This window comes from Pundamilia nyererei, unplaced genomic scaffold (genome assembly GCF_000239375.1).
Source record: "Pundamilia nyererei isolate P.nyererei 1_Seehausen unplaced genomic scaffold, PunNye1.0 scaffold00031, whole genome shotgun sequence".
NCBI lineage: Eukaryota > Metazoa > Chordata > Actinopteri > Cichliformes > Cichlidae > Pundamilia > Pundamilia nyererei.
In genome coordinates this window covers 2,875,404-2,889,274 of record NW_005187432.1, presented here as the reverse complement: position 1 = coordinate 2,889,274, position 13,871 = coordinate 2,875,404, and the positions used below count along the sequence as shown (strand labels likewise).

At 39.0% G+C, this 13,871-nt stretch overlaps 1 protein-coding gene across 2 annotated transcripts; it reads left to right on the top strand.

Annotated features, from left to right (window-relative positions):
- The first annotated feature begins 93 nt into the window (after nt 1-93).
- LOC102192374 (noelin-3-like) lies at nt 94-10,031 on the top strand. Of its 2 annotated transcripts, none has more exons than XM_005729080.1 (6): nt 94-511; nt 3,183-3,326; nt 4,645-4,800; nt 5,678-5,789; nt 6,839-6,945; nt 8,223-10,031. In XM_005729080.1, the coding sequence occupies exons 1-6, from the start codon at nt 443-445 to the stop codon at nt 8,898-8,900; spliced, it is 1,266 nt and encodes a 421-aa protein (XP_005729137.1). In that variant the 5' UTR covers nt 94-442; the 3' UTR covers nt 8,901-10,031. The 2 variants fall into 2 exon arrangements, with proteins under 2 accessions (XP_005729137.1, XP_005729136.1); XM_005729079.1 differs by having other exon boundaries at nt 5,678-5,897.
- The last annotated feature ends 3,840 nt before the right edge of the window (nt 10,032-13,871 follow it).

Here is a 13,871-nt window from a genome sequence, read left to right as displayed (position 1 = left end):
AGCAGCAGCAGCAGCTCTGATCTCTGCCTTCTTATTTTCTGTTAAATACTGCCAGCTGCAACTTTTGTCACCTCACAGCTGCTGGTGGTTCCTTCTCACACACGAGCTCATTAAAAGTCTAGAGAGACGTTTGGATGATGTCATATCCGTGAACAAGGATCCCTTTGACCAAACCGCAGCTCGGCTTTTCGCAGCTTGCGTGCCCACAAACTTTTTTCCTCCTTGCAGTGACGAGGTTTCTCCCCGCTGTCCATATGGCATGCGTAACGGGGAGCAGTGGATGGATGTGCCCCCCTCTTCTACGCGAAGCCGCGGTTGTTACCAGAGCGTAGTGGACGTGGTGGCCTGAGCACTCAAACAAAAACTTGCGTGATTTTTTTTTCTTCTTCTTCTTGTGGGCGCGGAGGAGGTGGAGGAGGGAAACGTTGTAGCAGCCGACAGAATGTGGTCGCTGTCCGTGGTCCTGAATCCGCTGCTGTTTCTGCTGCTGTTCGGATACTGCCCTACGGTGGTGAGTTTCCAACACAACTGCCTCTCGTATTTCTACCAGGAACGGCACAATAAACTTGGGCATGAGCTTGCACTGTCATGTAATGCTGAGTTCAAGTGATTAGATGTGTATTTAACGTGTGTACTGAAAACACAATAACATAAACAAATTGTCAGTTTTCTGCCATAATTGCGTGTTTTGGCTGGTTCTTTGCTATTGTTAGCATACACATACATACCATACACGCTCCAGCACTGGCAGGGGATTTACATTTACACACAGACCTAATGTGTGGACAAAATACAATTTTATTTTTAAAAACAAAAGATATTCCAAGTGGTGGCAGAAGTAGAACCACCCTCATAGCACTTTGTTTATTGCTTACATTAACAATAGAGTATTGATATCGATCCTGGAATATTGCCAGGCTTATAACTCACTTTTAAGGGAGAGTTCCGTCTTTGTTAAAAAAAATGGTGTTGTGTCTAAACTCATATTTTTCTGGTGGCGTTTTTCTGTAACAATCACACTTAATCTAAATGTATTCGACAAATGGTCATGCAGTCATTTAAGGACATAGTCGGGTTTGGGAGTATTGTAACAAATTAGGAGGAGCAGCTTGCAGACCAGCAAGCCAGTTGGACAAGAACAATGGTCGATTAGGTTCATCCCACCCATGCAGAATACAGTCCCCTTGCCAATGTCTTGATTGCAAAGCAGTGCCCTCACATAACACCTTGCCACGATTGAGAGTGGTGTACAGAAATAATGATGCTTTAAAAAAAACAGGAAATTTTGTTGCACAGGAAATACTCAAAATTACCTTCTTATCAGTAATAATGAAAAAGAAAAGTCTAAATGCCCCAAACAAAAGTGGAAGCAGCTGTCTGAATTATTTAATGAAAGAAAAAATTCTTTGTGCAGAGTTCCTCATAAAAAAAAAAGCCTAATTGGAGAGTGCATCTGGCTTGGCTGAGTAACAGAATCATTTTAATATGAGGAAATGTGAGAGTGAGAAGAGTGGAAAGGATGTGCATCACTCAAGAGATAGGAGGAAGACCATTTTAACAGATTAGTCAAACTAGCTTCTTTTCAGGGGCCTTTCAAAGCAAAATAAGGAGACGAAGAGCTGAGGGTGCTTTTTTTTCTGACTCTTTTATCCCATTCAGCTATGATATACAGAGAGAGAGACAGTCATGGTTAACTATGCTATTTGGAATCTCTAATAATTTTCAGGCTGTGGCAATGTATCTCACATGAACTCAAGATATTCCATTGCGCTTGTTTCATGTTCCTACTGATGCTTTTCACTGTGGTTTTGTTTTTTCATTAAATGCACACTGACCATAACAGGAAGAAGAAAATATTGTGGGTTATGAGATCATATCAGGGCCAACGTAGCATCAGAACACAGGCACAATTCACAGGGTTTAATTCCTAAATCACAAACTTTACAAATAACCAGTAGCAAATGTTAAAGGGAAACCTTATTAAAAAATGTTAAAGGGAAAGATTTTGCTGATGAGTGAGGATGCAAATTTTACAAACAGAAATTGTGATGGAATGTAAACTGCAAAGGGAGATAATAGACCGCCTTATCGATTATTTCTTAAACAGCATGACTTTGCATGGTAGTAACAGATTACAAACTGACAAAAAAGCGGCCTCTCTGTAGGTGAAAATGATGAGTCAAAGTCTGAGCTTTCTCCTTAGTGTGACGTTTTCGCCTGCTCAGAGGGGACATGATCTTTCATGGATGATTCAAAATGCTCTTTAAACTGCTTAGGATGACAGGCAGGGATGGATGGGAAAAGGAATGGATGCCTGCACTTTAAAAACAGGGCACTTCACCTTTTAGCCATACACTTCAGAGTCTGGTGGAGTTCACATGTTTCACATGTTGTTCTCCATCCAGCTGTAGTTTTTGAATGTAAAAACAAAATCCAAAAACAATCGGCCGTCTGCCAAAGAGGCAGAAAAATTTCCCTTTCACAATCGAGGGTTGCCAGTATTTGGCTGCCAGTCCTGTGTTAATTTCCCATGCAGAGAATAAACAGCAAATATGGATCCCTTGTTTGTGTCTGATAACTATCAACTTTTCCTGCACTTCAGAAGAGTTTGATCAAAGTTTGGAGTAAAAGCTACTTTTTTTTTTACTGTGCACACTCCAACTTTAGTTGACGGTTTTAAATTTCTGCTTCGGCTTATGATGCATAACATTATGTTCTTTGAGCCTTATATGCCAGCACCGTGGAACATATTGACTGTAATAAAGAGCAGGATGAGCTCCCACAAATCAGGTTTATCTGTGTCGTTCAGCAGGACTTTCAGTTAGAGCACTGGAAGGCCTAGTAAGGAGAAACGGAGGAATTTCAGCTCTCGGGTTATTCATCAAGGCCAGGAAACACTATTTATTGTTGAAGAGGAAATTCGCTGGAGACCATACACAGTGAGCAGAGGAATATCTTACAGCAAAAGCACTTTGTTCTTTCAAAGCAGCGACTTTTTCTAAGTCAGTGGAATTGGTTGGTGTTGCAGCTTTGGGGCAGAAGGCAGAAGAATGGATGACCTATAATAAACAAAATTACAAAACATAACAGCTGTGTGCTGCGATGTCAGAGTCATGACATCAACTGCACGTCTGTAGAAATGTGTGCTGTGTATTTATGGCTGCATGTGTCTCTCTGTGCAGACCATCAGGCCAAAGGAAGGGTGGCAGGTGTACAGCTCGGCTCAGGATGCAGATGGGCGTTGCATCTGCACAGTGGTGGCTCCTGAACAGAATCTCTGCTCCAGAGATGCCAAAGGCAGGCAGCTCCGCCAGCTCCTGGAGAAGGTGCATTCAACACAGACGCACACGCTTCTGTATAAGTGACAATGCACGCACATGCTCATTCTTCACCGTATGTGTTTGCTTTAACAAAAGAGCACACTTGAATTCAAAGACATATGGCATCAATTTAAATCATTATTCATGCTTCTTTGCTGCCCTAATCCTTTGAGAGATTGCACCAGCCAGGTCCATAACCCTGTTTTCCACTTCTGCATATATAGCATGGATGACATCAGTTGAATGACTACTTGGGAAGATGAGAGCACATTCCATCCCACCTTAATAGAACTCGAGCATCCCTTTATTGTGCATCAAATCAATCAAGGACATTTTTAAGGTTTCAGATTTTAGAAGGCTTTAAGTATTTGACCAGGATTGTTATCTGTAAAAAAAAAAAAAAAGTAAAATTAAATTGTTATCACTTATTTTTTCCTTTACATCTGCTACCATAGACATTTTTTGTAAAAGTGTGGATTTGGTCTTGATTACCTGAAATGATTTTTGGAACACGACAGCCATCATTGTGAATTGAAGTGGAAATCTCGAATGTAATTCCAAATGTTATTTTTGCCCCATGCCTGTCACGATTTAAATGCATTATCTACAAGCGAAAAAATAGCACAGCCCTAGAATCACTTTCCTCAATGACTATGTCACATGAGAAAACATGGCTGTAGCCTACATTTTAATGTTGTATGCCAAAGGGTGTTCTCTGTCATTCACTGGGCCCTCTGACACTAATGTACTAAGCTGCCTCAGGCCATCAGTGAGGCCATTTCAGGATTCCTCTACCAGAGCCAGACAAGTATGCAGAACACAACACACAAGCCCCGCGCTGCTTTACTGGGGTTGTGCACCAGTACTGTTGGTTCATTATAAGTTGAGTTAAAGAGAAGAAAGAAGGGAAGCTATCTCTTCCTCCTTCACATTCCCCATAAATGTAGCTTTTGTTCAACCACAAAGACACACTGTAAGGTTTCTACATTAAGTGTTTGCTCCTAATATGTCATTAAAATTCATCAGATTCAGTAGTTTGTCTATGACATTTGAAAAACACTTGAATTAAATCTGTCAAAATGGAACCTAAATTTAAAACTGATGAAAAACTGCTATGTGATAGTACTGTGCCTCTGAAAAAAATATCATCTGAAGCTCTACTCAGCTGAATTGTTAAAAGACAATCACTTTGGAGGTCAAAATGTTGATTTGTTCTTTGGGAAGTTAGAGCATGGCATCCTACTGAAAGGCTGAACATGGGGGACATTTTAATCTTGTGGTGGACGGAAAAATCAATGCAGCGCTGTTTCATTCTTTTCAAAAGGTGCAGAACATGTCACAGTCAATCGAGGTGCTGAACCTGCGGACGCAGAGGGACTTTCAGTATATCATGAGAATGGAGAGCCAGATCAAAGGACTGCGGTCAAAGTTCCGGCAGATCGAAGCGGATAGGAAGACGCTCGTCAACAAAAACTTTCAGGTATATTTTTGTTTGATGTTTAACTTTGTGAGAAACATCACAGGGAAGCCTGGGAAGGGACCTCTTCCAAGGATACCTGAGTTGCATCTGAATTAATCAACTTTCATTCCTGATAAGATCAATACAGGTCCACCACTGACCAGCCAAGGGCAACCCTATCATAAAAGCAAGACAAAATCTGAAGGCGGCTCCCAGGATGGATACAGAAAGATAACAAATATCTTAACGGCAGCATTATAAATAAACATTTATCCATTTATTTGGCATGTAAAACCACTCTTTTTGGAGCCTTGACTGAGAAAAACAGTTGGAATGAGCAGAACTGTGGTGAGTTAATGTCTTCCTTGCCACCACTATAATTCAAAACTTTGCACCCACCTGTTGTTAATACATACCAGGATACATACCATACTAGGATTTTGTTTCCATAAAGATAAAGATTCTGGAGAAACTGATTGTAAAGAGTACTAAATCTGTCTTCACAGTGACAGGATTTCCATTAAATTATTAGTAGTAGCAATATCCATTAGTGGAATTTGTTTGGTTCCGGCTAGATCGTGTCCCTGCTTCTATATTTGTTTAAGTTCCCTCACAACAGAAAGTTTGATATGGGCAAACATTCTTGTAAATATTAGATTTGTATTCCTCATTGTTGTGATTTTTTAAAAATTATTATTATGCTGTTTTTCCTGGACTCAACAATAAGAAGTGAATCTGCATTTTGTGTAAAACAAAACAGTAAGTATTGATACAAAACAATGAGAAAAAAACAATAAGAAGATGGTATTGCTGTACTTATGTGCTGAAAAACTGAGAGATTTGTTGAGACTAGTATTTCTAAAGTCCAAATACCTGTTCTGTTACTTATCTGTTGCAGGAGCTAAAGGGAAAGATGGAATCCTTGCAGCCGCTGATTCCAGTCCTGGAGCAGTACAAGACAGATGCCAAGCTCATCTCACAGTTCAAAGAGGAGATCAGAAACCTGTCTGGTGTGTTGATGGGCATTCAGGAGGAGATGGGGGCCTATGACTATGAGGAGTTGCAACAAAGGGTCCTAAACCTGGAAAATAGGCTTCGGAACTGTATGAGTAAACTCAGTAAGTCCAGCGATGGGGATAAAAAAAAGGCATTCGTGCGCAGTGAGATCGGATTATACAGTGGCAAAGGGATCATGGGCACATTTCTTGCAGCTACTAGGAGGCTGGTATTTTAGATCCAAAGCAGTGGACAGACAAGAACTGCTACTGGGGGCTAACAAACCCCAAAGTGAAAGAACATTCTCCCAAGCTAAAGATGAATGTGAAGCTTTGTACTCTGATTTTAAGTGAAAAAATTCAACTCAGGCTCACTTAAAGTGATGATTGATCATTTTAACTTATAAATTCCTTCTTGTGTCTTGTTTGCCATTCACACTTATAGAAAATTTGTGGTTACATTGCTCCACCCATTGAGGTTTGATTCATCTAATAAGATCAGTTCTGCCCCCAGAGCAGCTTTGCCTTTGATAAAGGTTTGAATAACTAAAGCTCCAATTTGCCAACTGCCAGGTTATCAACAGTGATGGCTCCTGTCAAAGTGTCAACATAAATAGCTAACAGGGGAATGCTAATAGGACGTGGCTGGAAATCTGTTGGAGCCGGAGATGATTGCTTAAGCATTCATTGTGCGTGAGCTTTGATTGATTGGGTAAAATAGCACTTCAATACTTAACAGGAAACTTCAAAGCTTGTGTGCAAGTGATAGCCTACTGTCATTTGGCACCATTAAAGCCTGGCAAGATCATTTAAGTGTAATCCAAGTACTCTGAGCATTAAAACATATGGGTAAGTGTTCTCCCAGCTTAGACACATTATAAGTTGTTGTTCTGTGGCACATTTCTTCTTATTCAGTCTACTTTATATCTTTAATAGCTGACAAAAGTACAGCTGTGTCCAGATGCTGCACACAAGCTGTCCAGAACCCACTTAGCAGTCCAGCACTTGGAGATAAATTCCAGTCATATAACATATGTGACCACAGCTGTATGGTGTGTTTTCAGCATGTGGCAAGCTTATGAAGATTACTGGACCACTGACGGTGAAAACTTCGGGCACCAGATTCGGAGCTTGGATGACCGACCCGCAGGCGTCTCCCAAAAACAACAGGGTGAGTTTATATGCATCTCTTTGGGTTGTAAGTCTTTGAAACAACACTGAGCAGTTTAATAATTTGTATGTGGCGGCTTCCCTCCTTTTGTTCAAAGGGGAGAGATGTTGAAATACAGCATCGCACCTACTAAAAGCTTTCTGCACACTTGACTGCTGAGTTCAGACATTAAACTTAATGTTGCTTGTGCTCCTGCTTGATATACAGTAGCTGAAGCTGTTTATATGGTTGCTTTTCATCCAGCAGAAGTGGAAAATGTTGCACTTTGTTCACTACTGCTGTTCAAGACTGCAGAGACTGTCATGACTAGACACATTAATTGCTAATCTTACACATTAAAAGACAGAAATATTCAAAACAAAAGTACACAAAAAACTACATGTCAGTGTTTTACCCCTGACACTAAAAGATTAGAGTTACTGAGAAAAGGGGAGGACAGACTTTTGGAATTCCCATACTTAACAATCAGTGTTTGTCTCAAAATGCATTTTGTGTGTCCTTGTCAAATGTGTTGAAGTGTAAAAACTTAGCAAAGTCAGTTTTGAACATACGAAAAACTGCAGAGGTGGACAGTTTCCCGTAGTGTAAATGCATGCAAAATAAAATAAAATGTCATTTCATTCATCCATAACATCGCAAACCAGCTTTTTAGTATCACTAAAAAAAAGTGAAGCAAAAAAATTTCTTTTAGAAGTACACTTTTCATACTGAAAAAAGATTAAAAAGTGAAAGTGCTGCAAGGCTCTTACAAATATCCTAAACAGGTGTAGGGCGATATGGCTCAAAAAAATCAAGAAAATTTGTATGTAAGTAAAAATATTTTTAAGAAGTCAGCAAGGACAAGCTATATATATCGACTCAAAAGTCTTCATCATTTTTCTAGCTAGCTGCCTTCTTCTTTGCCTTTTTCTGACGCTTGTCATGCATTTTCCTATTTAGCATATCTATTAAGACAACAGCATGAAGCACTTTGAACTGCTACAGATACAGACTGGCCTATTCAACAAAGCACTGCTCATGTGACTATATTACAAAATTTTCATTGGGTGCTTGCAGTCACACTTCCTTGGTTCTGGTTTGACCTTATTAGTGTATCATCGACCATCTGGCTAATAAAAAATTACTGGCCATGGCTGCTTTCTATCTTTCCTTTCATAGAGTTCATGTGTTCTGTGATTTCTTTATTTTGCTAAAAATTTTTATTTCTATCACAATTTTAAATACAAACCACTGACCAATTACAATTCATTATCATCTCTATGTTTTTTCCCCCCCAGGTGTGGTACATGGACAGCTACACCAACAACAAGATAGTAAAAGAGTTTAAGTCCATCACTGATTTTGTCGCAGGAGTTGAATCCAGAACGTACAATCTGCCTTTCAAATGGGCTGGAACAAACCACGTAGTATACAACGGCTCTTTGTACTACAACAAAATGCAGAGCAACATCATCGTGAGGTACAGCTTTGAGACAGGTCGCGTGGTCACGCAGCGGGCTTTGGAGTCGGCAGGCTTCCACAATGTGTACCCCTACACCTGGGGAGGCTTCTCAGACATCGACCTGATGGCAGACGAGCTGGGACTGTGGGCCGTGTATGCAACCAACCAAAATGCTGGCAACATTGTCATCAGCCAGCTGAATCCAGACACGCTCCAGATCATCAACACATGGAACACAGAATATTCAAAGAGGAATGCTGGAGAGTCTTTTATGATCTGCGGGACTCTATACATCACTAATTCCCACCTGACCGGAGCCAAGGTGTACTATGCCTACTCCACTAAAACCTCCACTTATGAGTATACAGACATACCCTTTCATAACCAGTATTTCCACATGTCTATGTTGGACTACAATGCCAGGGACCGTGCTCTCTACGGCTGGAACAATGGCCACCAGGTCCTGTTTAACGTTACACTTTTCCACATCATTAAAACTGAGGATGACTCTTAGAGGCGGGGAGCGTACTGTACGCATAAAAGATTAAAATATGGAAATTTAAAGGTTGTGCCTGAATGTCAAAATAAATGTTATTTATTTATTAAATTATTAAATTCTCCTAATAAGCTTTGCCTTTTTTCTTGCATTTATTTACTGACATGAAGCTGTTTACCTGTTTTTTCAGAGTTAATTGAGTAAGATATTGTCTAATTGAAAATGTCACACTGCCTATAAAATAAATGACAGCACAAAATGAACCAATTCAGTGCATTATGAAGCATCCTGAAAACATTTTGGATTTAATAATGGCACTTGAAACTCTGAAACACTTAACAATGAACTTAAAGTAATTTCTCATGCCCTTTTCACTCTGAAATGAAAGCTTTTCCAAAATGAAGTCTTCATATTTATAATGGTTTTCTCCGTTCAGTATTACATTTATTCAGGCCCTCTAATTTATTCATTTTTGAGTTCTGTGTTCGTTAATTGTTCGTTTTGTTTCCATTCTTTCTTTGCCATTTATTCATCATGATCTGCTAATTTATTCCTGCTTTTCACTGCCTGCATTTCGCTTTCAGTTGGTCTTTGTACTTTTACTTTAAAACTTTTGCACTTGACCTCGTTCAAGACAACGAGAAATGTGGTGAACCATAATGCACCTGTACAGTTAATGTTGGCTTTTTTTTTTTGCTAATACTGGCTTTTTTGTGTCTATGAAAATCCTCAGACATTCAGGTCTTATGACATCTACATCGTACTAAGTCAAAGTACTTAACGCAACCCAAAGTCTAGTTGCCTTTAACTTAGTACTCTGAGACAGCAGCTTTTTTGTAACTTCAGCAACAGTTTGTATGCCTTATTCAGTGCAGCATATTCTGTGAGCCCGATGGTAACAGCTGTCATGCATGAATGCTTGTTGTCGTAAAAGCATTCTTACTGTAACTGTTTGTGTATTTTGCATTTGCAAAACGCTCCATTCTCCTCTCTGACTATGTTAATGGTAAATAGTAAATGGCCTGTATTTGTATAGCGCTTTACTAGTCCCTGGTAAAGAACCATTTATACAGAAGTAGAAAACTTTAACAAGGATTCATGTGTGTAAATAAGAAGTTATACATAACCCAAATAAAGTATTGTTTTCATTAAGTCATAGTTCTGTGCATTTCCTTTTCTGCTGTAAGGGTTTGATTGTTTCTTCTTTATTCCCTGCACCACTGTACTCATTTAAAATCACTGTATTCTTGATAAGAGCTTTGTAACTTTACTGTTACTTGAATACTTCATAAGCAACAGGGCAACATGTTTGAGCTGTAAATATCACTTTGTACTTGGTGGCAACAGCTTGCAAAAGCTTCACGGTCTGAATTGTATCCGAACTTTAGTGGTTCTATAAACTGAAAAACTCCCATTTTTCATGAGTGACATCCATGTGTTGTATACTATGTTATGTTAGACCTTTGTGCAATACTATATGTCTGATCACTTTAGCTGTCAACAAAATCATAGTATGGTATGTCTGTGTCTATAAAGAATATAGTTTAATGTTCACAGTGGACTTTCTTGGGAGTTATTAAAGAAGAAATAAAACTAAATAAATACAAATATCTGTGGCTTTTCAGAGCTATTTTCATCTTCAAAAAGATATTGAGATTTATTTATTTATTTATTTATTTTAATGAGCATTTGCTGTGTTCTATTAACTAAGAAGATTCAAACAAGGAAAGTACAGACAGCTGACAAGCAGAGAATATGCATAACACTTGATTTTTGCTCCTCCCCATTTGCTTTCAGCAACAGTCATGCGGGTCATCAGAGAACTGGCTGCACCTGAGAGGGGTGAGAGGCTAAGTGTACAAAGCCTGCTTTTTCAGCTCCTCTGTCAGTTAGCCGCAGCTTCCCCTTGCTTGTGGTTTGTTTTTTGTTTTGTTTTTGCATCCTGTTGAAGATTCAGATAAGAGAAAAAACACAGTAAAGGTCTGTGGATGTAAGAAGAGGATGGTAGGGATAGGATGAGATGTAGGAAAATGATCTGCTGTGAGGCTTCCTAGGGGGAGAAAAAGAAGAAAAAGCAGAAGAATGCTTACCATCTTATATAACATGCATTACTGCTAGCCAACACTTTCACACCTCACTACATGTTTGTGTTAAATATACAGACAGGCAATCAAACTTTAAGTGTGAATGCTTCTTGTGGTTTTTTGTTTTTAGGGTGAACTAGTCTTAAGTGGATAAGTGTGCTGATTATGATAGAACCTGTTGTTTTCTCCCTAAAATGCTGAATTTTTTTTTTACTGACATACCTTGCCAAACAGTGGGGCAGTATAGTGGTTAACACTGTTGCCTCAAAGCAAGACTTGAGTTTGCATGTTCTCCCTGTGTCTTCAACAACCCAAAAGACATGCAGTTAATCAGGTTAGGTTAACTGGTGTTTTTAAAGTACCCATAGGATGTGTACATGCACACAAATGGTTGTCTGTATCTCTGTGTTAATGCCTCTCACTCTATGGTAGTTGGGATAGGTTCCAGCCCCCCTGTGACCTTAAACTGGCTAAATGGAAGATAATGGATGGATGGATGGATGGATGGACATTGTGAGATTGCTTTGGTATTAATGCCTCATGCAGTTCATGATGTATATATGAAAAAGATAAAAGGACGCATAATTAGCGCAAACAAGTTATATGCAGTGACTTTTACAGAAAGCCAAGCAGAGATGCTGTGTGCCCCCTTTGTACTGCTTATCTTGTATTCTTTTATATGAGTCTCGTGCCTCTTGCTACATTCCTCCTGGACATCTTCACTTGCAGTCCTTCCTGGCTAAATTCTGAAACCTATTCCATAGTTATCAAAATGCTTACCCCAAAAAACTGCATTATTGGTAAATTAAATTATTAAAAGTAAAAGTACTTAATCTGCAGAAAAATACTTCCCATCAGTACTATATGGATTGATATTACTACTGCAGATCGACCACTCATGCTTGTACTTATAACTTTATACTCAATGATCAATCCCCAGTCACGCATTGTCTTCTATAAAATCATGTTTGTAGTCCAGCTGTCCTGTGTAGACCATGTTGCTCTAAAAGGCTGTTAATCATATCAGAAAAACAGGGACACACATCGATTTAAAAATAAATAAATAAATATATAACCAACCACCCAAAAAAATCACAGCTGAATTAAAATGCCTGAGTGTAATGTGACATTAACAGTAAATATAAACAATGAAATAAAAATTTAAAAAAATCATTAAAAATTTATGTTAAAAAGTGCATTCAGTCAACCAAGAGATTTCTCAGTAATGTTAAACTAAAAGTGTTGGTGCAGCCTTCAGCTGTTCAATTTGCCTGTTTTTTTTAAACCAGGCATGAAAGGCATTAACGACTGCAAAGTGAACAAAGTCAACCAGGGTCGAGCCTGCTTCCAGGGTCACCTGAGAGCACACGATGGTAATAATTTAAATGATGGATGCAAAAAGGTGAGAAGCTTCATGACTCTGTTGTATGAGATTAAAATAAAGAGAGGCTTTACTTACTTTCATGGTTATTTTAACTGTTGACCGTTTTTATATTTCACTGGGCAAGCACTGGTTGCCTTGCTTGCCCTGATGGAACGTCGCTGGTGCAAAGTCATAAGACAGGAAAAACCCACCCACTGCTCATAAGACCATTAAACACAGGAACCCAGGCTCCACACTACAAGTTACATTTTAAATGGCCAACCTTTCAAGAATGGAGCAGCCTCTTAGCTGACATGGATAAAGACTGAAAAGTTTGCAACTCGAGGACACAGTTTTTCAAGATTCCAGAAATTCATCTTGACCAGCCAAACCAATCAAGCTGGTGCACTACTGAGACAAGTGATTTCTTATCAGAATTAATTTGTTCCAAAATAAGGATAAGGAATGTAAGATGAAGAGATTAGTAAGATGGGAACCGGATAAATATTGGGTGGTAAACAATCTCAAATGGCATTTTGTAGAGGAAAGAAACAATAAATCAAGAATAGAAGATAATTATGAAGCAAACACAATCTTCATTAAATCTTGTAAGGTTAATGACGGGGGAAGTGCATTTCCACAAGTTTAAAGAAGTTTCAAAGTAAATAATTGTTTTCACGTCACAATCTTGTTTTGATGTGCGTCATATCATAAGAATAATGTAACACAAGTGAGAACACTGAAAATCTTCTACCACAGTACAGCAATTACACTTTTTTACAACTTCCCTTCACACCTCGTGTGCTGCTCTTTTCACTCATACAGCACGAACACGGGCTCATTAGGGATCCTTTATGCAGTCAGGAGATATGATGCTCTGTTTGTCTTCTGCTGCCAGGGTAACATCCCTACACTACATACACATAGCACATGCAATTACAGGACGCACAGTAGCATACACTGTGAGAATACTGACCACCCACAGCCTAGATTCTGAGTGCCAAAACTCTCCCCCAGGTCAGATTAATGCAGGTCAGCCACAAAGAAGGAAGCATCCACATTGAGTTCATGTTCTCTTGAGTTATTGATCCCTTGAGTGCAATGTCAAGCAAGTTCCTGTATGGTTCTGTCGGTATCTCGAAGCACTGAATTCTAAATTCAGATAACTAACCTGAAGTCAGGGTCTGGTACAGCTATGTACCGCCCGTGAAGGACTCCTTCTGGCAAGAGCTCAATAAACTATCAACTCTGTCAACTTTGCCGCTGGCTAAAGTTCTTTTCTTTCTTTTATTAGTGTGCTCAGTTTAGTGAAGTATACTCACATACTCAGGTTTTGATTTTTTATTAGTTCTTTTTTTTAAGTTTAGTGCACTGTGTCCCGTGCTCCACCTTACAACTTCACCAACTGACAATCAAGGACCTTGAACTAGACTGCAGCCCTAAAAGCTGAATATTACAACAGTTACTATATATATTAGATTTATACTAAACTTTCATACCAAGAAAAATATGTTTTTCTGTGATTTAAAGTTATAGCTTGAA

Excerpts from the sequence above, each read along its gene's own strand:
- LOC102192374 (XM_005729079.1), top strand. The coding sequence starts at position 443 with ATGTGGTCGCTGTCCGTGGTCCTGAATCCGCTGCTGTTTCTGCTGCTG. Across the intron at positions 3,327-4,644 it reads TCCGCCAGCTCCTGGAGAAG|GTGCAGAACATGTCACAGTC; the intron begins GTGCATTCAACA and ends TCTTTTCAAAAG. Across the intron at positions 5,898-6,838 it reads GAACTGTATGAGTAAACTCA|CATGTGGCAAGCTTATGAAG; the intron begins GTAAGTCCAGCG and ends GTGTGTTTTCAG.